This window comes from Pelobates fuscus, chromosome 1, assembly GCF_036172605.1.
Source record: "Pelobates fuscus isolate aPelFus1 chromosome 1, aPelFus1.pri, whole genome shotgun sequence".
Classification (NCBI taxonomy): Eukaryota; Metazoa; Chordata; class Amphibia; order Anura; family Pelobatidae; genus Pelobates; species Pelobates fuscus.
This window is the reverse complement of record NC_086317.1, coordinates 452,652,042-452,679,462: the sequence shown is the minus strand read 5'-3', so window position 1 is coordinate 452,679,462 and position 27,421 is coordinate 452,652,042. Positions and strand designations below refer to the sequence as shown.

The following is a 27,421-nucleotide window of genomic DNA, read 5'->3' as shown; positions in this document are numbered from 1 at the left end:
GTTAGATTGTAGTATTTCCATGCCAGTTGACGTGTTGTGGCTTGCTAGTCTAGAAAATTCAGTAGTCTAAGCCTCAGAAAGACAATGAACATTCTGTGCCAATCCCTTAGTTTCTTAACTGATTTACTTATCAAAATAACTCTTCTATTTTTGTTACTAAGCAAAATAATTACAGTATGCAAAAGATGCAATTATACACAATTATTAATTAAGTTCTTTTTCCTGTTGATTGCCTCTTTTTGTTGAAGAACGTCTGCCTGACAATCCTTCCAGTTACACAGTTTTAATATATTTATGTGAATTCTGCAATTTATTTTGTTCCAAAACTGACATCTGTAAATAGAAAATTCCTTTTGTGCTAGTAAATGAAGTTTTCTTAAGAGAGAATTAGGGAAAATGAGCAAGATCTGAAGAAAATGGAAGTGATAAAGGATAAAATAGTAAAATAACTCTGAACAAATAATTAAAGACACAATTTGTGGTTCATTCTCTAAATACTGAATTCAAGTGAATTCAAAACCAAATTGTGCATTTTAGGCAAAACCTAATAGATTGGCTATTTTTATGAATCCCTCAAAGGTTTTCAATGATGAATGATGGGTGCCAGGTCCCTGTCACTTCAATCCTCCAATATAAACATTGGAACAACAATGTTTATATTGCAGTGTTAAAATACTGACAGCCACTTAAAGTGCTTCTGCTGAATTAGCCTAGTGAAACTTGGTTATTTAATTGAGATGGTCTCACAGACCTGCTCATGCAAACTATCCTTCCAATGCTTTCCTATAAATATTGCATTTTATTGGCTGAGATGCGGAGCTCCCCCATGGAGACCGGAGCGTTGAGGGCTGAAAATTAAGTAAATATCACCCTTGTAGCCCTCACACAGTGGGTTGTGGGGTCATTGGTATTCATAGATTAAAACTATTGCCTTAAGAATGCATGTTTCCATCCCTAATGCTACAGTGTTCCGTTAACGTAAAACAGAGGATCTCACATGTTTAACCATTTCTTTCTCAGGTGTAGTTTAACCCCTTAACCCCTTAAGGACTGGACTTTTTTTGCGATGTTGTACATTTGCGACCAGGCATCTTTTTACACTTTTGTGGTGTTTGTGTTTAGCTGTAATTTTCCGCTCTCTCATTTACTGTTCCTATACAAATTATATATTGTTTTTTTCAGGACAAAAGGGGCTTTCTTTACATACCATTATTTATATAATCTCATGTAATTTAATTTTTAAAAAATGAAAAAATATGATGAAAAATTGAAAAAAATACATGTTTTTTGACTTTTATGTGAAAAATCTTTTATTCATCTACGAAAGCGAATGAAAAAAACTGCTAAATAGATTCAAAATGTTGTCCTGAGTTTAAAAATACCCAGTGTTTACATGCTTTTTGCTATTTTTTTGCATGTTATAGGGCTATAAGTACAAGTAGGATATTGCGGTTTCAAAACATACATTTTTAAAATGTATCAATAGTGACATTGTAACACTATTATCTGTCATAAATCGCTGAATAACACCCCACATGTACATATTTTTTTTAAAGTAGACAACCCAGGGTATTCAATATGGGGTATGTCCAGACTTTTTTAGTAGCCACTTAGTCGCAAACACTGGCCAAAGTTAGCGTTCATATTTGTTTGTGTGTGAAAAAAGTAAAAAACTAAATTGAACGCTAATTTTGGCCAGTGTTTGTGACCAAGTGGTTACTAAAAAAGACTGGACATACCCCATTTGCAATACCTTGGGTTGTCTTCTTTCGCAAATGGTATGCCATCATGGGGGTAATTCTCATTCCTGGGCTACCATACACTCTCAAAGGCAACGTAACCAACTTGGCCATTTTCAATGTAAAAATATTTGACCCATATATTTGACCCTGTAACTTTCAAAAACGCTATAAAACCTGTACATGGGGGGTACTGTTATACTCAGGAGACTTTGCTGAACACAAATATTAGTGTTTCAAAACTGGAAAATGTATCACAACAATGATATCATCAGTAAACGTGCTGTTAATGTGTGAAAAATGCAAAAAAAGTCACTTTCACTGACAATATCATCGCTGTGATATGTTTTACTGTTTTGAATCACTAATATTTGTGTTCAGCAAAGTCTCCCGAGTAAAACAGTACCCCCCATGTACAGGTTTTAGGGTGTCGTAGAACGTTACAGGGTAAAATACAGTGCTAGCAAATTAAATTCTCTAGACTTTCGGCCTGGGTTGGCAGGCAGGTCCCTTAAATTGCAATCAATAAAATAACCTTATTATGTAAAAATATTACATAAATACGCACGTAGAATTTAAATATATGTGCATATTTATATATTTGAAGTCTACGTGTATATTTATATAATTGTTTATGTCATTTTGTATATGGACATATGAATAGTTCGTATTCTTTTTATTTATTTATATATACATAGATATATATACAATTTCATTCTAAGTGTATTTTGATATAAATATATATATATATTAATATCAAAATACAGTTAGAATAACATTTCGTATAGATATATAATTTTTTTAATTTTTATTATTATTTTAAATTTTTTTAATTTAATTTAAATTATTTATTATTCGTATTTTATAATAATATATATATACAATATATATATAGTTATTATATATATTATATATATACGTGTGTAAATTAATTATAAGTGTATTTTTATATTAATATATGTACATATTAATATAAAAATACACTTAGCATGACATTAAAAAAATGATATATAGACATATATTATATAGGTATAATATATGTCTATATATCATATATATATACACATATATAATAATATTTTTTTTTAATTAACTTTCACTTTAAATTTTTTTATGATTTTACAGTTGCAGGGAGACTGCCTGTCAGCACAGACAGTCCCCCTGCAGGCAGAGACTAGGACACCTATTGTGGCCATGTGGTCGCCCTGTTGGGCGATCACATGGCCCCAGGGGTCCTAATCCGCCATGGGGAGACTGTCTGGGCTGCAGGCAGTCTCCCCACAACGGGAGCAACGCCGATCGCAGCCGGGGGAACGACGGCGATCGGGTAAGTACATTTTAAATTTAGGACGGTTCAGGACCGTCGTCGGTCGGCAAGGGAAAAATGCCGATGACGGTCCTGAACCGTCTTGCGTCCTTAAGGGGTTAAGGAAGGAGTCAGTTGTACAAGTTGTGATTAAAAAACGTAAACAAAAGCTGGAATTTGCGCTATATGTCTGTTGAACCATAATTCACCTTTTTCATATTAAGTGCACCCACACCTATTATGTATCATTTTGTTCAGGGGAAACAGGACTTTCATATCACATGAAATATTTATATATTAAACATAATTTAATACGAATACATTTTAAAAAACTTTGAGAAATTCAAGTTCTGCATGGCATTTTAACTGTTAATATCATAATACTGTTAGTTTTTACTGCAATAAATTATACATATTTGTATTCAGCGATGTCTCACAAGTACAAAAGTACACACTATTTACAGGTTTTATGGTGTTTTGGAGAGTTACAGGGTCAAATATAGGGCTTTCCCCTTTTTCATTTTTACACATTGAAATTTGCCAGATCGGTTTGCTGGGCCTATATTGCTTTTGGGACTGTATGGAAGTCCAGGAATGAAAATGAACCCCAGCATGGCATACCATTTGTAAACGAAGACAACCCAGGGTATTGAAAATGGGGTATGTCCAGTCATTTGTAGTAGCCACTTGGTCACAAACCCTGGCTAAAGTTATAAAATACATTTTTATTTTTGGAATTTTTTACACAAAGACTGCACTTTCATTGATTATATAATTGTCATTAGACATTTTACTGCTATAAAATACTCATATTCTTGTTCAGTGATGTCTCATGAGTAAAACAGTACCTGCATGTATAGGTTTTATGGAGTTTTGGAAAGTTACAGGGTCAAATATAAGGCTTCCCCATTTCATATTTTACACATTCAAAGTTGCCAGATAGGTTATGGTGCCTTTGCAACTGTATGGCATCCCAGGAATGAGATTTACCCCCATCATGGCATACCATTTGCCAAAGTAGACAACCCAGGGTATTCAAAATGGGATATTTCCAGTCTTTTTTTTAGTAGCCACTTAGTCACTCTGACCAAAAATTAGCGTTCATATTTGTTTTTTGCATTTTTAACAAACAAAAATTCCTTTCACTGATGATATAATTGTCATTTTACGTTTTACTGCTCTAAAACATATTTATATTCAGCGATGTCTCACAAGTACAACCGTACCCCACATGTTCAGGTTTCATGGGGTTGTGGAAGGTTACAGGGACAAATATAGGGCTTTCCCATTTCAGTTTGCCAGATTGGTTTCCTGAGCCTATGTTGCCTTTGAGACCATATGGCAGCCAAGGAATGAGAATAACCCCCTTCATGGCATACCATTCACAAACGTAGACAACCCAGGGTATTCAGAATTGGGTAAGTCCAATCTTTTGTAGTAGCCACTTAGTCATAGCCGTTGATTGCCGGTCCAGGTAAGTAAATTGTGACCAGGGAGCGCAAGATCGTTAGGGCGTACTATGCCACCCTAACAGCGTTTAGGCTCAATAAATGCGGGGCGGTACAGTACGCCCTAACTGCGTTAAGGGGTTAATATGGTGATTGAATCCAAAGGTAACAAAGCTAGCTTTTTATAGATACTGTTCTATTTTAGGATGGGTTTTCTTTACAGAAGTCTTCTTATGTCTTGCATGATGAGGCACATATTGTCCATAATGCATCGACAGCGGTTATCCATTAATGGCAGCCTTCATTTAGGGCCGGTGCAAATATTTTTGCCGCCCTAGACAAAAGAAATTTGGCGCCCCATTCGCTCCACCCACTAATGCAGACTAACACACGTGCTGACCCATACAGACACACCATGACCCATACAGGCAGGGCCGGTGCAAGGATTTTTGCCGCCCTAGGCAAAAGTAAAGTTTGACGCCCCCCACTTGACATCACAATGCCCCACCCATATGATCTGCCATGTTAACTAACGCCAGTGCTGCAGTGCCACCGTGTTTACATTAAAAGGCCTGCAGGGACAGGCTTTAGACACCAGAACCACTACATTAAGCTGCAGTGGTTCTGGGGACTATAGTGTTTCTTTAATGTGAGGTAAATTAGAAATTAGTGCCACAAATAATATACTCGATTGCCTACTTACAACCAGATGAGGATGATGATGGGCTCTAGCTGCAGTCTGGCTCCACTGGTCTGGTGTAGAACAGGATCTCTGGAGGCTGTTTGTAACTGTGGTCACAAAAATCAATGTTCTGGGAGAACGGGAAGCAGCTCCATTTATTTGGGGCCCTTTACAAAGCTCACGGTCTGGGTCCCAGGGTCCACCTTCATGTTCCACCAATGAATTTGTTCACAGGGGGTGGAGTGTGTAGGGGATGTCCTGATATGTGTTTAAGGAATGCATTGTGTGTATCTGTGTTTGTATGTGTAAGGGCAGCAAGGTGTGTTTCTGTGTATGTACGGGATGCAGTGTGTGCATCTGTAAGGGGTGCATTAAGTGTGTGTAAGGGGTGCATTGAGTGTGTGTAAGGGATGCATTGTGTGTTTCTGTCTGTGTAAGGGATGCATTGTGTGTAAGGGTTGCATTGCTTGTGTGTGTGTCTGTGTGTAATGCATTGTGTGTTTTTCTGTGTGCAAGGAATGCAATGTCTTTGTATGTAAGGGGTGCATTGTGTGTGATTGTGTGTGTGTGTGATGGATGTCAATCTCTCCCCCCCTCCCTTGTCCCTCTCTTCTGCCCCCTCTCCCCCCTCTCCCACCCTTGTCACTCTCTTCTCCCCCTCTACCTCCCTTGTCACTCTCTTCTCCCCCATGTCACTCTCTTCTCCCCCTCCCTTGTCACTCTCTTCTCCCCCCTTGTCACTCTTTTCTCCCTCCCCCTCTCCACTATCGTTTCCCCTCCCCTGTTACTCTCACCCCCTGTCAATTTCTTTCTTCCCTCCTGTCAGCCCCTCTCCTCATGCTGCGCTCGGGCGGTGCGCCCTCATGGACGCACCAGTCTGGGCAAAGCTGCAGCCACCTGAGGCTCTCTACAGAGTGCTCCGGCGGCTGCAGCATGAGGGAGGCTGGCGCTCCTGACGGCGCCCTTCCCAAAGGGCGCCCTAGGCGGCTGCCTAGTCCGCCTAACAGCTAGCGCTGGCCCTGCATACATGCACACACTGACCCATACAGAAGCACAATAACCCATACAGACACACACTGACACATTCAGAACCCACACTGACCCATACAGACACACAATAACCTATATAGACACACACTGAGCCATACAGACACACATTAAGCTATACAGACACACACGGACCCATACAGACACACACTGAGCCATACAGACACACACTGACCCATACAGACACACACTAACCCATACAGACACGCACTGAGTCATACAGACACACACTGACCCCTACATACACGCACTGACCCCTACAGACACGCACTGACCCATACAGACACGCACTGAGCCTATACAGACACTCACTGAGCCATACAGACACACACTGACCCATACAGACACCCACTGACCCATACAGACACCCACTGAGCCATACAGACACACACTGACCCATACATACACACACTGACCCATGCAGACTGACATACACAAACATACTGACTAAAGCAGACTAACACACATTCTCTGACACACATCTTACCTTCATTGTGGCTCTTGTGTCCATCTTTTCTTCGCCTGTGTGCCTTCACTTCCTGTCATTGCCCCGTCCCTGCTCTCCTCCCACCCACTTGTCCCCACATACAGGGCGAGGGGCGGGAGTGAGCAATTGAAGCGCCCTCGCACTGCTACTGCAATGGATGACTGGGAGGTGGGTTTGGCTTAGTGGACTGCCGTTGGTGGATGCCGTTGGAACGGTGTTCTACTGGGCGCTGGTTAGCAGCAATGTAAGTGCTCCCTAGCACCCAGCGGCATGTTCTGATTAATAAATAAATAATCCAATGTGATAGTGGGGCGGCCGTTGCACAGATGATCATAAAGTTAGTGCCGGCGCCCCCTTAAAGCAGTGCCCTAGGCAGCGTGATTGTTACAATACGACTCCATTGCTGACCCAGTCCCCAATGTTTAAGTGGCCACAACAAGCTCATTTTGAACAGGACACTCTCCTACTGGACTGACAGGCGCCAGCGTTATCACCATATTATCATTACTCCAGTTTAACATGTTAAACAGTTCTTTACCATTTTACCTTTTGCTTTTATTTTGCTTGTCTGTCTCCACTCTGTTATGCACTGTGTCCAGAGCACATCTCACTCTACCTCTACTCTGAGAAGGTAGAGAAAAGGCAATACACCTAGTAACGAATGCTAGTAGAATAGCCTGTTGTGCTTACATGTGCCTAAGCGATAGAAAACATAAGCGTATCTACCAGACGCAACTGTACCCTTCAAGTTAACAATCGTGCTGTACCATCGACATGATGCATAGTACTAACACTACCTGTTGAGGCTTCATGCTATATGTTTAGTAATGGTGTTCCACAGCACCAATAGTGCAGTGTTCCTTATAATAAGTGTTGTTATAATCTGCTAAAATGTCTATTAGCCTGTATGTACCTCTATACCCACAAAATATTTATTTTTCGTACACATACTAAATTTCACAATGGAGATACAATGGAGATAAGCCTGTTTATGTAAAACAAAAAAGTGCAACTACTCACGTCACTGTATAACCTGTATTTACCTATGTACGCTGTCGTGGTGTTTGATGATGACCTGTACCTACCTGTACAACAATAAAATAAAATAAAATAATGCTTTGAAGGATATTCATTTTTAACTTGTTCTGCTTTACCCAAAAAGGTAATTTAAATCTTAATGAAATAGCTAAACCCTGCCAAGAAAAATACAGCATAAGAAACTGATTTATTCTCTCACTTTGTGCCCTAATTCTTTACCCTGCTGTGAACTTGTTTTGGCTTTGGCAGAGTGCTAATAAAACTAAACAATGATTAATTATATGTGAGAAGTGATCGCTGGAAATGTAACATCCCGTAAAAAGGATTAGATTTATTTGAATTAGATAATCGCTATGTTTAATGTCCAGAGCACACCTACCTGCTACAGGTGTGAGCAGAATGTACAATGTTCATGCGTGTTCAGTCCTTGATCTCTATTGTTTGCGAGATAAGATGATTATTATTAAATGCTTAAATGTATAATGTTAAATTGTATTTTGCTTTATGTGAAGCAGTATGCAATGAAAACAAGGAATACACTTGAATACCCAATATTTTAGCTAGATAGGCTAAGGGTAGTGCAGCAACAGCTCTGCTTATTGTGTGAATTACTGAGCAGAACAATCATAATGTTAGCAATGCATCGCTTCTTCCATTGTGAAACTTACTATCTAAATTATTATTTTGGAGGTTAAAGGGATTCTATAGTGCTAGGAAAACAAATCCCCCTACAAAGATCCCTACAGTGACCCCCTCCCTTGTGCCCCCCACCCGCAGCCCTGAAGGGGTTAAAACCCTTCAGGTACTTACCTGGATCCAGCTCAGCCCATGCTCCTTTCCCACCGACGTCAGCCGGCTGGGGAGACATAATGCGCATGTGCGACAATGGCCGTCCTCGCATTAAGATTTCCTCAAAGGAAAGCATTAATCAATGCTTTCCTATGGGAAAAATCTGAAGCTGGAGGTCCTCATGCAGAGCGTGACGATGTCAAGCGTCAGATACTGGACTGGTCTGATAAACAGCCACTGTGTGCAGACTTAGAGCTGCAATGTAAACATTGTTGTTCTTTGGAACTGCAAATGTTTACATTGCAGCACTAAGTGCAAAAGTGACACGGCACCATGACCTCTTCAATTAGCTGAAGTGGTTTGGGTGCTTACAGTGTCCCTTTAAGTAAGACAAGGATTTTAAATATTCATCTTAATAATGGAACCTCAACACTTCAGCTGACACCCCTTATAACTATCCTCCAACTAAAGATCATTGTGACTATGAAAGAGACGAGCACTGTTTATTTTGTTTTTTACGGAGCTCATTAACCCCTTAAGGACCAAACCTCTGGAATAAAAGGGAATCATGACGTGTCACACACGTCATGTGTCCTTAAGGGGTTAAAGGCTTCTAAATGTAGATTTAAAGTGTGTTAACACGCCTTTAATGAAGTATGAGCTAAAGAGAAGACAGGTCCTGGTTATATCATTGGTTGGCTATGATGAATAGGTGAAAACCCAAAAAAGTATGTAAAAATAATTTTTTTAAAAAATATATAATATTACACAAGATCCAGCTCACTCACTCTTCCACTAAACACAACTTCAAAGCTCACAGATTGTATTCATTCTTTTGTTGTTTTTTTTTTTTTATAAGATTTTTTTTTTTTATTATAAGATTAACCAACTTACTTGGGGGGGAAACATTCTGTCTGGAGCTCTCTGCAGTACAAGGCTAAATAGGGACCTGGGATGAGGCACCTGTGACAGGGAGGGGTACAAAACCAAGGAGTTGGCTAGATGCCCAAATATATATATATATATATATATATATATATATATATATATATATATATATAAGAAACAGGAGGGAGGCTGCACTCACCTGAAAATGCATACATGGGGTGCTGCTGGGGGCCCAATTATACAATACACAAGACCCAGCGCAATCACCTATCCACTAAACAGCAACTGCAAAGCTCACAGATTGTATTCGTTGTTTTTTTAAAAAACACCGAATCTAGGCAAAAATAGTGAGGTTTAGTTACAGTATATGATCATACATTGCATAAGCCTGCCACAACTTCAATGTACCCCATCTTTGGCTGGTCATACTCTATTAGCCTAATGTCTGCTCTCCTTGACCCTCTTCAGTCTGGCTTCCGCCCTCTCCACTCTACTGAGACCGCTCTTATCAAAGTGACTAATGACCTAATCTCCGCTAAATCCAAAGGTCACTACTCCATATTAATTCTCCTTGACCTCTCTGCTGCCTTTGACACAGTTGATCATTCTCTCCTCCTTCAAACTCTTCAATCACTCGGTCTCTGTGACTCTGTCCTCTCTTGGTTTTCCTCCTATCTCTCCCAACGCTCATTTAGTGTCTCCTTTTCCAAGGATACCTCCTCCCCTCGCCCTGTCTCGGTTGGAGTTCCCCAAGGCTCTGTCCTTGGTCCCCTTCTATTTTCTCTTTATACTGCCTCTCTTGGAAAACTTATTGCCTCTTTTGGATTCAACTACCACCTGTACGCTGATGACACTCAGATATACCTCTCCTCACCGGACCTCTCCCCGGCCGTCCTGCAACGTGTCACTGCTTGCCTCTCTTCCATCTCTGACTGGATGTCGTCACGCTTTCTCAAACTTAACCTCTCTAAAACTGAACTCCTTGTCTTTCCTCCTCCTAATACTGATCCTCCTCTCTCACTCTCCCTTCAAGTCAGTGATATCCACATAAGTCCATCCCTACAAGCGCGCTGTCTTGGCGTCATACTTGACTCTGGTCTCACCTTTGAGTCTCACATCCAGTTTGTTGCCAAGTCCTGTAGGTTCCAACTCAAAAACATAGCCCGCATCCGCCCCTTTCTTACGCAAGATGCTACCAAGGAGCTTGTCCATGCTCTAGTAATTTCCCGCATGGATTACTGTAACCCTCTCCTGATTGGTCTCCCCAAAAGCCGTACTGCCCCGCTACAGTCTGTAATGAATGCTGCAGCTAGACTGATTTTCCTATCCAGTCGGTCCTCTCACACCTCGCCCCTCTGCCAGTCCTTACATTGGCTCCCTGTATCCTATAGGAGTCAATTCAAAGTGCTAACCCATACATTTAAAGCACTGAACAATTCCAGCCCCTCTTATATCTCTTCACTGATCCAGAGGTATGCCCCTTCTCGTACCCTCCGCTCTGCCCGCGACCACCTCCTGACCGCTGCTCGCACCCGTACGGCCAACTCACGCTTGCAGGACTTCTCACGGGCGGCTCCTCTCCTATGGAATAACTTGCCTACTGCCATCAGACTCTCCCCTAGTCTTCAATCATTTAAGAAGGGCCTTAAATCCCATCTCTTCAGGAAAGCGTATGGCCTCCCAGAGTAATCTCTCCCTTACATACCTGTCCCTATGGGATAGTGCTTTGCTCTCTCCTCCAGCTCTGCTTCACTCCTACTTGATATTTCCTATCCTAATGTTTCTAATACCCCACCTCCTATAGACTGTAAGCTCATTTGAGCAGGGTCCTCTTCAACCTATTATTCCTGTAAGTTTTCTTGTAATTGTCTTATTTATTGTTACATCCCCCCCCTCTCAAAATATTGTAAAGCGCTACGGAATCTGTTGGCGCTATATAAATGGCAATAATAATAATAATAATAATAATGAGATTACCCACTTACTTGGGAAATACATTTCCATCTGGGCAGAACTCTATTTATGCAAAATCTTACTTCTATTCAAGTCTGCAGCTGCTGCCTCTGCCCCTGATCTGCCTGCTTGGCTTAAATCATCAGAAGTGATTATCTGAGCCAATCACAATGCTTTCTCATAGGATTGGCTGAGACGGTCAAGGTCAGATCAGAGGCACAGCCAGCACAAGTCAAACACAGCCCTGGCTAATCAGCATCTCTTCATAGATATGCATTGAATCAATGTATCTCTATGAGGAAAGTTCAGTGCCTCCATGTGGAGGGTGGAGACACTGAATGTCAGTGCTGCACGCTGTGCAGCACTGTCACAGGAAGCACCTTTAGTAGCCATATGAGAAGTGGCCAGTGGAGGTATCCCTAGGCTGTAATGTAAACATTGCATTTTCTCTAAAAAAACAGTGTTTACAGCATAAAGCCTGAAGGGAATGATTCTACTCACCAGAACAAATTCAATAAGTTGTAGTTGTTCTGGTGACCATAGTGTCCCTTTAAAGGCACAGTTTATAAAATAATATACACATTAAAAGATTAAATACATGAATATGATGATGCTAACATGATAACACCTACATTGTTTGTTAAATTCTTTTAATTAAACAAACAATTATTTTAATTATTTTCTCAGCTTAGCTTTTACTAACTATACACCTTTGTGGAATATACGGCACTTTATAAATAATATATTTTTGTCTTTTTCTCCTAGTTCCCAAAACTCCTCCAGCTAATGTTAGTGGGGGGAGTGGAAGACGCCATGAGTTAGTGATAACTTGGGAGGTAAGTGATAACTTTTATTGGGTGTTTCAAAATATTAAGGCCATAGTGTGATATTCTGTGATTATTGTTTAAATTAGTTAGGTAATGTGAAAACCGGAATCCAAAGTGAGGAAGAAGTCCTGTCCTACAGATATGTTCTAGTCTTTTTCAAAATATTCTAGATTCTTCTATATCATATCTCTGATAGCAATAGAAAAAGTATGTAAGTCATCCTTACTAAAATATTGGACTTCACTGAGTTATACAGATACTAGTAAAATCATTCTCTAAATTATGTTTCTCTTACATAGCCTGTATCAGAAGAGTTCCAGAATGGAGAAGGGTTTGGTTACATTGTGGCCTTCAGACCCAATGACACAAGAGGTTGGAAAGAAAAGATGGTTACTTCTTCAGATGCCTCAAAGTTTATCTACAGAGATGAAAGTACTCCCCCACTAACTCCTTTTGAAGTCAAGGTCGGCGTATACAATAATAAAGGCGATGGACCTTTTAGTGATATTGTATTCATCTGTTCTGCAGAAGGAGGTGAGTTTTTATCACAGTCAATTTCAAGTAAGAAACTATATTTAAATTTGTTTCTTAATAAAGAATTTAAAATGATGTAATTGTAGCATCCACCGGGACTGTAAGTCATCATTTTAACTTTGGTTTGCAATAATATGATGAATTGGTAGAACAAGCCAAACATCACAGCTTTCTTATGCTTTCTTTACAAACATTTACGATTAAATAAAAATAATTGTGCATACCAAACAGTCTGGAGAACTGAAAAAGTGTTTATTAATTCATAGCTAAGCTAGGTGCTTTTTTCAGCTAATGAGAATCCCTAGGGGGCATCAAGTAACAAAAATAAAATATGCCTTTAGAATGCCTTTTTATGTTTCAGATCAGTATAAATGTTTTTTGTAGATCTGTGCTACACGTGTCATCATGCTTTTCATCACTTGTAAGTTATAAGGAAATCAAAATGTTTGCAATGACTATGGATTCCATTTACTAGACCCAAAGCTTTGTCTTTTTTATGTTACGGCAGATCAAAACTACTCCACAGTAAGCCTTGACTCCCTTACATATTTACTGGATAACGTAGCATTTGAGTATAAAATTGTCCTGTTTTTGGCATAAATCCTAAATCAAGTGAAGCAAGGTGTAAGGTCTCTCAGCCCCATGCCTTTTTCCCAATTTGCATTGCCGCATTAGAAAGCAGCTCTCTTCTGTGATGCTGGAACTAAAAGAAAATTATTTATAGGTTTTGCAAATACAACTGACTACTTCCACCATGTTTTTTCCCAAGCATCATGGAAACTCTTCTCTCCCACTGGGAAACAATGTTCAGTGATGAGTCACATCCAGAGTCAAGAGTTCTGAGTTATACTGTTTTTCCAGTAACTCAATTAGTAAAAGTAATAATAACAACCTTAAAAATATTTAAGATGTTTAGGATATATTTTTTTTTAACATTAAGGATAAAAAAGTCTTTAAAAGAAAAAAAAAAGAAAAAAGTATGTTAGTACATTCTTTCTTCTCAACTGCTTTTTGAAGGAAAATAGGTTGAAAAACGTTAAATTCAAGATGTCCTTCAGGATACCCTAAATCAGGTACAGGAGGTCTATAGTCAGGTTATTGAATAGTCCAGAATAGGGAAAAAGAGAGGGCAAGAATAACCTTGTTGGTGTTGATTGTCATGCTGATTGTCATGTAGTGTTGTCGCGAACCCGGAATTTTCGGTTCGCGAACGGCGAACGCGAACTTCCTCAAATGTTCCTCAAATGTTGACTTCAATGGGCAGGCGAATTTTAAAACCAACAGGGACTCTTTCTGGCCACAAAAGTGATGGAAAAGTTGTTTCAAGGGGATTAACACCTGGACTGTGGCATGCCGGAGGGGGATCCATGGCAAAACTCCCATGGAAAATTACACAGTTGATGCAGAGTCTGCTTTTAATCCATAAAGGGCATAAATCACCTAACATTCCTAAATTGTTTGGAATAACCTGCTTTAAAACATCAGGTATGATGTTGTATCGATCAGGTAGTGTAAGGGTTACGTCCGCTTCACAGTGACAGACCAAACTCCCCGTTTAACGCACCGCAAACAGTCCTCTATATACAGAGTAAACATGGCTCCCTCTATATACAGAGTAACATGGATCCCTCTGTATACTGTGTAAACATGGCTCCCCTCTATATACAGTGTAAACATGGCTCCCTCTATATACAGAGTAACATGGCTCCCTCTATATACAGTGTAACATGGCTCCCCTCTATATACAGAGTAACATGGCTTCCCTCTATATACCGTGTAAACATGGCTCCCTCTATATACAGAATAACATGGCTTCCCTCTATATACCGTGTAAACATGGCTCCCCTCTGTATAGTGCATAGTGTGTACAGTGTGTGTATATTGTGTGTATAGTGTGTGTAGTGTGTGTATAATGTGTGCAGTGTGTGCAGTGTGTGCAGTGTGTATATAGTGTGTGTGTATAGTGTGTGCATAGTGTATGCAGTGTGTGCATAGTGTGTACAGTGTGTGTATAGTGTGTGCAGTGTGTGTATAGTTAGTGCAGTGTGTGTATAGTGTATGCAGTGTGTGCAGTGTGTATGCAGTGTGTGTAGAGTGTGTATAGTGTATGCAGTGTGTGTATAGTGTGTGCAGTGTGTGTATAGTGTGTGCAGTGTGTGCAGTGTGTATGCAGTGTGTGTAGTGTGTGTATGCAGTGGGTGTAGTGTGTGTGTGCATAGTGTGTACAGTGTGCTTATAGTGTGTACAGTGTGTGTGTATATTGTGTGTATAGTGTGTGTATATTGTGTGTAGTGTGTATGCAGTGTGTGTCCCCAAGCCCCTAGTCACACAACCAAATAAAAAAGCCCTTACCTACCCCCCTCACACAAAAAAATAGTGAAGGGGGAATAAAATTACTACCCTGTAAAGTAAAATTCAACTTACTATTCAACGTCTTCTTCTAAAATCTTCATTTTTTTAGCCCCAAAAAAGGCCAAATAAAAAGCCATCATACCCGTCGAACTTAAAAATAAAATAAAAAAACCCGAGCACAAAAAAAAATTATTCCATCTTCACCCATGGAGGGCTCCGTGTCAGTGTTTATCAGGGATCCTTAGGATAGGTGTCAATCCATATCTGCCAAGTGACCCTATGTAGGGGGAACAGTCCCTATTCTGCTCTGTGTCAGTGTCTGGAGGGAGTATCTGCAGTAACACAGAGTGTCTGGGGGGAGTATCTGCAGTAACACAGGGTGTCTGGAGGGAGTATCTGCAGTAACACAGAGTGTCTGGGGGTAGTATCTACTTGTAACATTTATATGCACAAAAAAAAAAAAAAAATTGAAAAAAAAAAAAAATGGTTGCAGCTTCCGAATTAATCTAAAATGGATGCTGTCCAGTAGGTGGGAGGGTCTGCTAGGGAGGGTGTGCTGCTGATTGGCTGTAATGTGTCTGCTGACTGTGAGGTACAGGGTCAAAGTTTACTCAATGATGACGAATAGGGGGCGGACCGAACACCGCATGTGTTCGCCCGCGGTGGCGGACGCGAACATGCTATGTTCGCCGGGAACTATTCGCCAGCGAACAGTTCGGTACATCACTATTGTCATGTTATGATCTCTGACTGACATCTCAGATGTCTCACTTCCCATATCACTGCAACACGTAAGCTGAAGAATATTGAATATTAGTCAGGAAAATACAGTGCTACTATTAGATAACAAAAGAATTAACAAGGAAAATTGCAGGCCAGAAGCACTGGGTGCATTTCATTAGATTGGATAAGGACAGGTAGTCCAAGAGTACTAACATGCTTGTAATATCAGGTAATAGAACTGAAAATTAAACTTATGTTCATGCTTGGAGCAAATAGAGAAAAGAACCAGGACATTTAGCATTTATCCTGTAAAAGTGTAGAGGCCTAAAGAGATATGAAGCTCTGGTCCTAATCTATGCCCATTAACCAATGCTGCATGTCCAAGTTTTTTGTGTACCAGTCCCCCAGAGCACTGCCTCGCCAACTCCAGGCACGAACACAATCCAGGACCGTTTTAACACTTGTCCAAATGCATTGTTAATCTTAATGAGGTTTCATGATCTGCTCTTGAGAAGCTCACTGTCACTCTGATATGCCTCCGAACTGGCATATGTAAACCATGCCTCCGAACTGGCATATGTAAACCATGTTTAGGGAGTCTTCCTCTTTTGGATTGGGGCCTCCTCTGCACCATCCATCTCTGCCACTTTGCTTTCAGAACCGGTGGAGAAAGGGTCCAATCTGGCACCCAGGGTAAAGGGTCAAGAAGTAGCTCACTGTGAGATACAAGCCCAGAGTTGGGGGTTCCGCTGAATTTCTCAGCCACTGGGCCACCAGTCATGTTAGGCCTCAGTGTCAGACAAGGTAAGTACCCATCTGGGCACCACAATTTAGTCTTGATAAGTAGCTTCTTGCAAGAATGTCAAGAGTTAGCAGGAGCTACTACAAAACATGTCCACCCATCTTGAGTGTCAGACTCCACCCCCAAAAACAGTTTTTTCTACTCTTGTACCATCTCTTGCGCCATGAGTACTGTTTTAGCCAGGAGTACCATGTTACCCACATAATAATTAGTCAAATAATTTCAGGATGGGGGACACCTGGAGTATACCAGGTAAGAAGTCAAATCATTCTAAATTGGTGTGACTACTAACAACTTGGGTGGGAGCCTTTGTAGGAGATACTGCAATAATGTCCATATCCCCAACCACACCATCTAAAAAAAATGCAGTGCTTGTAGATTATGAACTTTTAGACATTCATATTGCCAATATTCACATACAGTGTACAGTAATAATAGTTTATATAATGCTTTTCAATACAGAAATAAAATAAATCCCTATTTGTTATGCTGATATTGAGTGAATCCTCAATAGTCGGGTGCTTTAGCCAAAGTGAAGACAAGAACAATCTCTCAGCAAGTGTAATGTAGACATATGGATGTAATAGATATCGCGAGGGAGGCTTGGTTTTTCAAATTCAAGGTAATGTATTTAGCTCCAATTAAAAGAACACTACAACCGTATATCAAATTCACCTTGCTGAAAATATTATAGGGGCAGGTCTTACCTGACTAGATTAAACCATGTTCAACCAGTTTAACCTTGAAGTTGTCCCCACCTGTTAGCACTGCCTTCTCTATCCTCCTTTAGTCACCTTTTTTTCCATTGGTGGTGATGATAGACTTACAGTGTCCGGTGCTGCTCTCAGCCTTTCTTTGCCAACCCCTTATGAGCAACAGCACTTTATATTTCCAATGGGTGACCAGTGGTAGTATTAGAGTATCAGTTGACATTTTCCATCTATCATGACCACCAATGCAAGCCATCCTGATCAACGAGGTGGCCAGATGAGAAGACAGGATTAAGTACTACCAGGCATCCAGAGAAACAGCTTTGTAGATTAAACCATTCAAAGAAGGAAAAAAGATTGATACATGCCAAGGAGGCAAGAAATAGCTAAAAATAAAATACATTTAAATCAATAGAATTGGTAGCGCCACTAAATAAACTAAGCCCTCCCTCCTTTTCCTTGCAATAATCCATAAATAAAGATCATTTGCACTATTCTCACCACTTTAGGATGTGTTATATTATTTTAGAGGTTTTTCAAATGTTAGTGTCAAATTTCGAATGATGATAGAAAAAAAGGCTTAATTTATCAAACAGCGTGCGGTGTTCATCCACCAACGTCATGCTGTTAATTTGACAATGATACATTTAACTGATAATTGGTTCATAAGTATTCATATGAAGGAGAGCTGCATCGTACTTACATAGATGGCTCTCGAAAATCCTTTGTTTATGAATTAAAATTCAAATCTAACCAAGATCACTGCGACTGTAGACTTTAATTTTACTAATATATGCTTATTATATTTAGAATACGTCCGTCTTTATTATCTATACTAAACAAGTATGTGATTTGCCACAGAACCATATATTGAAGAGAGATGTAAAAAGTGTTAAAAACCCGTTGTTTGATGAAACAAACTGTAATGCTGTTAATTTGTAACCACAATATAGGAAATTAAAATGCCTATATGGCTCACTTAACATAAAGTTTGATACGCATACAACATGTATTGTGTGTTTTTTTTCTGTACTTTAGCATGTCTGATTTATGAGTTTATCTGCATAGTTATAGAACACTGAATAAATATTGAAATTTTCATAAATAAATGTAAGCTTCATTAACTTTGTTTAGAGGTTGAGATAATTGGTCTCTTATGGAGAGGAACCAGTAGAGTTCCAGTGGTCAGTTCCACTGGTGCAATTTGTCTTCATGATTAATGTGAGGCTAATTTCAGGGGACAAGTTTCTTTGGGCGTAATATTCAGGGGTCCATAGGCTAGCAGACTATATTAAAAACATCTGGGGGACATTCTTGAATACTGTTGTATAAAATGAATACTGCTGTGGTGATATTAACATTCATTGCAAACTGCTTCATTTCCTTAAGGTAGCACTTTAAACACCATATATTCTGCAAGCAGTATAAAACAAAATACGCACTCTAAGTCCTCCCTCTCTGCCTCCAACTTCATAAGGAGGAATTTGACTTCCTAGGTATCATCTAAATATTTGGACTGTGTGAGCATGCACTACGTACAAAGATAAGCTTTGTGGTCTGGGCTTTTAACAAGATTCGATCAAGTTGAATAATTACAGTCAGTGACTGTAAATAAAAAATGTTTAAAAATGTTTAAAAAAGGTACACAAGGTGGCGCAGAGTGAGACAGAACCCAATATAGTGTACCAGAAAGAAAAAATAACTAAATATTGCTGCAACCAACAAAAAAAGCCTTGGTAATAAGGCTCAATAGTAATATATAAAAATAATAGTTAGTGCCAAATATTAAACCACTAAAATAAGTGTATGCCACACAAGTGACGGATAAAACACAATTAAGTGAATATGTGCTCAATTCAAATAGTGTGGAAAGAGCATGCAGGAACCAAGGGAAAATACAATAATGATGGTATCCAACAGTGACAAAGCTCACTTATATACTTGCACAGTATGAAAATCAAAAAGAAAAAGAAAAAAAAAACTAGTGCAATATTGCCATGACACTTAAAAAAGAAATAAATACAAACTCTAAAGGTAAACAACTCACAAGATGAGAGTGGTTAAAGTACCACTCATAACATAAAGCTCAGGGAGGATCTGCCCCTTTCGTTCGTGGGATCCTTTGGACACACTTGCAGCCAGAACTTCACAGTTTCAAACACTTTATTCCAAATCAGCAATAGAAACAAACTACAGGCATACCTCACTTTACATACACTCACTTTAAGTACACTTGCGAGTACAGACATACCCGCGAGTGTACGTAAAGGTGCCTCGCGAGTACAGACATTCCCGCGCCTCTTCTGTCCGTGAGTGAACAGGAAATGGAAGGTTCTATTCTCGCCCGGAGCACCTCAGTTCATTGTTTTTGGGGAAATAACTTTTCACACCTTCTGACATGGCACAGGTTAATCATCTCAAATTTATAATGCCTACTCCTAGCTGAACATATATATATATATATTTTCTGCCCCTACATTGTCCATATTCTACAATCGGTGCCATCCAGTGAAAGGGTTTACCCTGCCATTTTCTATAACTATGACTTAGCAGCTTAGCTGCATTAGCCAGAATTCTGAGGATTCAAAGTTAAAGGGACACTCCAGGCACCCAAACCACTTCTGCTCATTGGAGTGGTCTGGGTGCCAACTCCCACTACCCTTAACCCTGCAAGTGTAATTATTGCAGTTTTTTTAAACTGCAATAATTACCTTGCAGGGTTAAGTCCTCCCCTAGTGGCTGTCTATTAGACAGCCACTAGAGGACACTTCCTGCTCTATAGCACAGGTTTTCTGTGCTAGAGCGTCGCTGGACATACTCACGCTGTGTGAGGACCTCCAGCGTCGCTCTATTCCCCATAGGGAAGCATTGAAATTCATTTTCAATGCTTTCCTATGGGGTGCGCTAATGCGCATGCGCGGCATTGCCGCGCATGCGCATTAGGTCTCCTCAGCCGGCGGGAGAGATCAGTCTCGCCCACCGGCCGACGTAAGCAGAAGGAGGAGCGGCGGGGGAGGAGGAAGCAGCGACGTGGGACCTGTCGCTGCCTCTGGTAAGTCACTGAAGGGGTTTTCACCCCTTCAGCAACTGGGGATTGGGGGTGGGAGGGAGAGGGACCCTCCAGTGCCAGGAAAACGGATCGTTTTCCTGGCACTGGAGTTTCCCTTTAAACCATAAATGCTTAAAGTGATGAGGAGGTGTTTCTAAACTAAATGTGCAACTAAGCTGCTAACAAATACTAATTGGCAATGTATTGACAAAAAATGGCCCCGTGGGAAGGTTTATTTTACTTTTCCTCCCAGTTTAAGGTTATCAGATGAGTAAAACATTAAAGATAAATGGTACAATCTTGAATGAGATTTTTCTTTTTACTCTTTGTGTTAACTGAATAAAAGCCCACTGGAAATCACTAAATAAATCACTGGAAATAAAATCACTGGAAATCTTCAGTTGCAGTATCAGTTATGCCTGTAAATTACTATTACAATGCAATACTTACATTGGGAAGTGAAAAAAGGTATTGCTTCACTTTAAGTACATTTTCATTTTACATACATGCTCTGGTCCCATTGTGTGCTTAAAAGTGGGGTATGCCTGTATACAGCATCTGGAACAAAGTGTTTGAAACTGTGCTGGCTGCAAATGTTTTCATAGGATCCCGCGAACGCAAGGGGCTGGTCTTCCCTGAGCTTTATGTTATGAGTGGTACTTTAACCACTCTCATCTTGTGAGTTGTTTACCTTTAGCGTTTTTATTTCTTTTTTAAGTGTCATGGCAATATTGCACTGTTTTTTCTTTCTTTTTCTTTTCTTTTAGATTTTCCAAGTGTGGATTTCATAGTGTGCAAGTATATAAGTGAGCTTTGCCACTGTTGGATACCATAATTACTGTATTTTCCCTTGATTCCTGCATGCTCTTTCCACACTATTTGAATTGAGCACATATTCACATAGAAAATAAATGTTTGATCACATGGTGCATTAAAGGTAGAATAAATATTGCTTATTCACTTATCACATGGAAATAAAATCAGATCAAAAAATTACATTTGCTAATTGCATTTTATAAAAGGATTGTCGAGAATATAAAGTAAAAAAAAAAAAAAAACTGGGAAAAAAAAAACCTAAAAAAAACAAAGTGAAATATATTGAGATGTATTCAATTTACAAAAGTGCTAATTAGATGTCCATTGCTTTATTTTTTATATTCTTGTTTTAAATTGTATTTTTTCTTAACTGTTTTCATTGGGTTATTTACTGGATCTGGTTTGGCAGTCTCCCCCCCCCCCCCCCCCCCCCTAAGTCAGATGAGTATACAAATAAAAATTAGGAGAAATTATGTTTAATTCAGCGAGTTTCGGATGCCAAATGAGCCAGTTTATGTAATTTGTATAAGTTTTAACAGAAAACCATTAGCCCTGCTTGAGTAACATAAGGCAAGATTGCTTACAGATTACATGGTTTTTAACTACTGGCTAATCACTGTGTGGCCCATAAAGGGTTAATGACTTTAAGAAGTGCTTTTCTTTACAGGCTTAAGTAAATATGCTTGGCAGTTCCAAAGTAATAAAAGGAAATAAAGTAGGTAAACTTGCGAAAAAAATAAAACTAAAGAGAATATGTTTTAAATAATAAATGCATACATTGACAGATTTTCAATCTGGGTCTAGTCCGCTTGTTAGAATGTATGCCTTATATGCTAATATATCTATAATGAACAGGGATGTGTTCCACTGCCTCTGTAATAACAGAGTATGATATACCATCGTTTTACCTTTTGTGACATTAGCATACGATGAGCTACTGCAGAGACACCGGCTCATCCATTAATCATACCCACTGCTGTACTTTCCCCAGCCCTTTCTATTTGTACAGAAGACATAGATTATGTTACCTTGAATCTCACCCATTGCATTGTTGCATTGCATTGTTTATCAAGCATAAAAAAAAAACCTGTGCATCGCATCATTTATATTGTAATAATCAATATATTTATATCTATCTTAAGCAAGTGGTTGATACCAAGCACACAAGCACAGATCTCTCATTGCACTTTAAACAACAAGTCAATTACCATGTTATTGTCTCAAAACGGGAACACGTGCCCCAAAAACTGATAAAACTACTATTCCTGACTGCACAGGCTGCCAGTCATAGTCTATTCCACACATAAATATATGTATAGGGACACTCCACTTCTATAGGTAGAGTTTTTTTTTTTAATATGGCTCCTCACTAGATAGATTCTCAGTGGTCCCTAACTTCCCATCTCAATGGGAAGTCTTGTGATAGCAGAGGACCAGCTGTGTGCCTACAACTCCTTTTTCATTATCCTACAGGCTTTGGTATGGTAAATAAATGTCTAATGGGAAAGGCCATAGTAAAATTCCTAACTTAGTAGAGTGACCATGAAATATTGAAGGATCATGGAATGGCCAGTTCTTTGCTACTCTGTTCAGTCCTAAAATCAATGGATCGAGAGATAGTTACTCCTTCTCGTGCATGGACTATGGAATGTCCGCCATGGAAACCACAATGTTTAATGCAAAATCAGATGGCAGTTCCTGATCCAAATCCCATGATAGTCAACTTAGACCCAACACTGTGGAAGTTCTTCATTGAAAAGGGAATCTTCAGAATTATCTAGATCAAGTTGGGAAAGGGAGTATTTATGATGCAACTGATTCCAGAAATATTTCTGTTTATGTAAAACTAATTTAGTGATCTTTCCATAATTTCATGATTAATCCCTTTGAAAATGATGAGAATGAATTTGACCCATGTTACCTCTCTGCTCCCATGATACTTTGATTGACAAACCATTATGGGACGTGTTGGTCTACAATAACTGGGGGGTGGTTACTTTTTGCCGACTCTAGACCACAACATCTAATAATGACCAATATTGTGCATGTTCCTTACAAAAGCTAATGATGATCTCTTTTAAAGTAGTAAAAGATCAGAGCTATTGGCTTAAGAACAAAGCTTTTGGCTGGGATGTCTTTGGGATAAAAAATTAACAAGGTATTTTGAAGATGTATTATAAGTATACATATATTATATATAACAATAAACATAATATCCTAGTTATTTCTAACTTTAGTACTGTGTGAGCATCATAATTATAAAAATAATTATGTGACCATAATTAAACATACCCCCTCTTATAAACTGAATGATTATGTGTCTTACTATAAGAAAATAATATTCTGTTCTCCCTAACAAAGTCATTAGCTTCATGGTTAAAAGGTCATTCTATATAACATGCAAGCTCCCCATTGTGTTTCCTTCCCAAGCAACCAACTGATGCTTAAAGAGTTAAGGAACTAAAGTCCACTTTATCCAATAACAAGTGACATAACCTCGATGAGAACCAAAGTAAAATATGCCCAGAAAAATCAATGTACTTTTTCTCAATTTGACATTTTTGTCACTTTGCCAGAGCTTGAGACAGATTTCCTGAACTCCTCCTATAAAGCAGACACATTTGAATAATTTGTAAGGTTAATATAAGTTTAAAGAATGAAAAATAGATGTTTAATATTCAAAAGGGTCGCAGATTGTATATTGTCACACTATGTAAACACTATTTAGATAATGAAGCAATCCATATAAGAGAACAGATATGTCAATTACCATATTGCACTCAACACTTTTAATGAATTGTGAAAAATGTGGTCATCTCTTTATTTGTGTTGTTTATTTTAACCACTTAGTTGTTGTTTTTTTGTTTTTTTTTTCATTGATGTTTGTTCTATACATGATGCACAATTGAGTTATATGCCTTTACTTATCGTGTTTTTCCACCACAGTGCTACTATTTACTGGTTGTCACTTTGCGAAACTTTAAAGGGATACTATATTGCCAAGAAAACAAAGCTGTATTCCTGGCACTATTGCTTCCCCTGCATTCCCCTCCCTCACGGCCCCTCCTCCCCAGTAAATAAAGGGTTAAAAAATCTTTATTTACTTATTTTATTCCAGCGCTGATGTCCCTTGGCGCTGGGTCATAGCACCACCCCCTCCGACGTCTTGAGACGCATGCACGGCAAATGCCGCGGGCACACTAGACCTCCCCACAGAAAAATATTTAAATCAATTATTTCCTATGGGGAAAAATCTGATGCTGGATGTCCTCATGCAGAGCGTGAGGACGTCCAGCGTCAGGTATCGGACCAAGGGTTTGCTTCGATTGCAGGAATCCCTCTAGTAATGTAAAACAGTCATTTGTATCCAAACTATAAACATATTTGATTATTTAATGACCTTGGTTATCTATACATTCCAATTCACCATTTAGTGAAAAAAAACGTCTTAGCGCAGGCCACAAAACAGCAGACTATTTTTAACAAGGAAAAGCACTAGCAATTCTAAACCAAGGTGCTAAATGTAGAGTAGTCACTATGGTTACCAATGGAATGTTTTTTGCTATTTGCGCCCTATTAATACTTTGTTCTGGAATCACTTCAGTTTGTCTCAATAAATAATTATTCTCCCTGTGACCATCTTGTAAATGTGTCACTGACTGCTGTTCATATAATGTATTTGATCTAATGCAATCCCTTCCTTCCAGACTTTGATCTATTGGATTTTCACATAGCAGTACATTTCTGTTTTAGCTATCTATAGCACAGACTTATTGGGTATGATGAATGAAGGAATGCTGTCATCTTCAGAGACAATCGACTCTTTGATATCCTATTCTTACCAAACCCTTAACGCCTTTATCCAATATTAATGATGATCATTTTTTTGTATTTGGCTTTGGGATATTATTATTTATAAAGAAAGAAAGAACGAGAGAGAGACATTGAGAGAGAGAAAAACAGGGAGAGATGGAGAATGATTAAGATATAACTGTAGTAAAGTAGAGTAATTTTTTAGCCATATTTTCAATGTTGAGTCCGTTCGAGCTGAAGCCACCAGCATGCAATGTTCTTGTTGCTCTAGAACCGTAAATCTTAAAAGATACACAGATGTGCTGAAGAATTTTAGTTATTTTGAGCACAGAGATGAATGTATTATATCAGCCGGCACTGGCTTTCTCATTACTTTTATGAAACACAAGCCTATATTAAATTGTTTAAGAATGACTTTCACGCAGATTAAGATTAGGATCACAGTGCTGCTTTAAGGCATATTGTATCGTATTTGTCAAACGCGACAAAATGGATGCAGAAAGACTAATTAAAATCTCGTCAATGACGAATAAAAGATGACATGATGTGACATTATTTACTGCCTACAAGTATTTGACAGTGGCATGGTTGAAGGAAATAATGACATGGATACGGTAGAACAATGCAGAGTCAGATATAGTGTTTCTGATCCAGAGACTTTGAAATGTGTTCTAATAAAGCAGATATGTAACCAAGCGACAAGTTGAGCTGCAGTAATTTGATTCATTTGACTTTTTCTACAGTGATCTTTTAATATTTCATTTCTACAGAACCCAGCAATCCTCCTGCAGATGTCAAGGCAACTGGTTTGTCTGCCTCTGAGATTCTGGTTGCATGGAAACCTTTTAAAGAGAATTTGGGGAAATCTCTGGGATTTGAGGTATGTATAAAATAATCACTGTTTATATATTATTTGTCAAATCACTCAATTAACTCTGTTCTAACTATTATTATAGTCGTGCATGTCAAAAGTTACTGTCTGAGTTAGTTATGCTAGAAACATTTTAGAAGATAACTTTTTCAAGTGTGTAATTAAGAGCCTTTTAATTCAGGGTGCAATACAAGATCAGGGCCACCTTCTGTGTTACATATTCAGGAAATGTTAATTTAATGTAGTCAATATCCTTGGCATTTCAATGATGTAACATGATGTAAGATCTGGTAGCATCACACTGTGACTTTAGACATATTACGGAGAGGCAGCATGATGTCATAAGAGGCACTGCTCAAATAATTTACTGAAATTTGCCTATCTTTACCATGTGATCATTATAAAAAGTGCTTATTTTTTTTTTTTAAAGATTCCATCCAAACAGCAGTTTTATATACAACATATACTACGTATCAGGTCATAAATTGAGTTTGGCATTCGGTCTGCTTGGAACGTATGTTGAAATGCAATGTATATATGTGCTGGTAAAATATTGCATATCTAAGGCCAAAAAAAATAAAGTGATGTGTGGAACTGAGTTAAAACAAAATATCTTTTTGCGAAAATATATGTATAATATATACATTTTGCAAGTTGGCTGCAAACTAATTTTAGTTAAATTCATTAGTTAAGGAAAAAAAAACCATGAATAAAATACCATCTGTCACAAAGAGGACACTGTCTGTACAGTAATTAGGATAAGGGAGGGCCCCCATGGAGTCTGTGTAGGTGGGGGTTGGTGTAACTCAGAATGAGGGAAACCTGGCTAAATTCAGAAGCATTTGTAAACCAAAGGAAAGACATTATATGTGCCATCTCTGCATCTTTACTTGTGGCTTGGATATTGGATCAAACTAGATCAACAGGGGGTGTGGAAATGGCCTTGCAGTGTTTTGCTATATTCATGCCAACTGCTAGAATTATAGAAAGTGCCACCTTTTGGTAAAATTCATAGAAATAATGGGGCAGCATATTTAAGAGGGAAAACGGTTGAGTCAATTGGCATTTAAAGGCCTGTGAATGCCTTAATGGTAGAGTGGGCATGAGACTGATAGGTTGTATTTGAGAACATTTTTCAAAAGATGAGCAGCATGGTATATACTTGGGATTTGCACCATCAACAAGTATTGAAAGTATTGAGGTAAATGTGGGCAAACATTGTTGGTACCATCTGAAGAGCATCTTTCTGCTAGCCTCCCAGTGGTTTAGGCATTTAGATATGCCTCTCATCTCAGTTGTTGCTGTTACTGCAGTAGAATTGTCACAAGTAATTATTTTGACCATTGTTGGGAAGATGTGGGTTTTTCCTTTACCTGGGAGTCCAAGATAGTTCTATGGCATGCGGACAGTGGTTTGCTGTTAACCGCAGAAAACCCCAGATTGCTTGCTGTGCCCCAGTAATTAGACCATAAAGTATGCATGATGCAGAGATGAATGCATAGCTCCCTAATAGGCAGATTGTATCTTTGGTTGATTGTAGGGAATGG

The 27,421-nt window shown here is 38.9% G+C and overlaps 1 protein-coding gene across 1 annotated transcript in view; it reads left to right on the top strand.

The window, feature by feature from the left end:
* CNTN5 (contactin 5) overlaps positions 1-27,421 on the top strand; it is a 1,203,952-nt gene that overhangs the window by 1,132,460 nt on the left and 44,071 nt on the right. Inside the window, exons 20-22 of the mRNA XM_063430510.1 lie at positions 12,143-12,213; positions 12,504-12,738; positions 25,774-25,883. Of these exons, the coding sequence (XP_063286580.1) occupies positions 12,143-12,213; positions 12,504-12,738; positions 25,774-25,883 (416 nt within the window). The remainder of the gene's footprint in view (positions 1-12,142; positions 12,214-12,503; positions 12,739-25,773; positions 25,884-27,421) is intronic.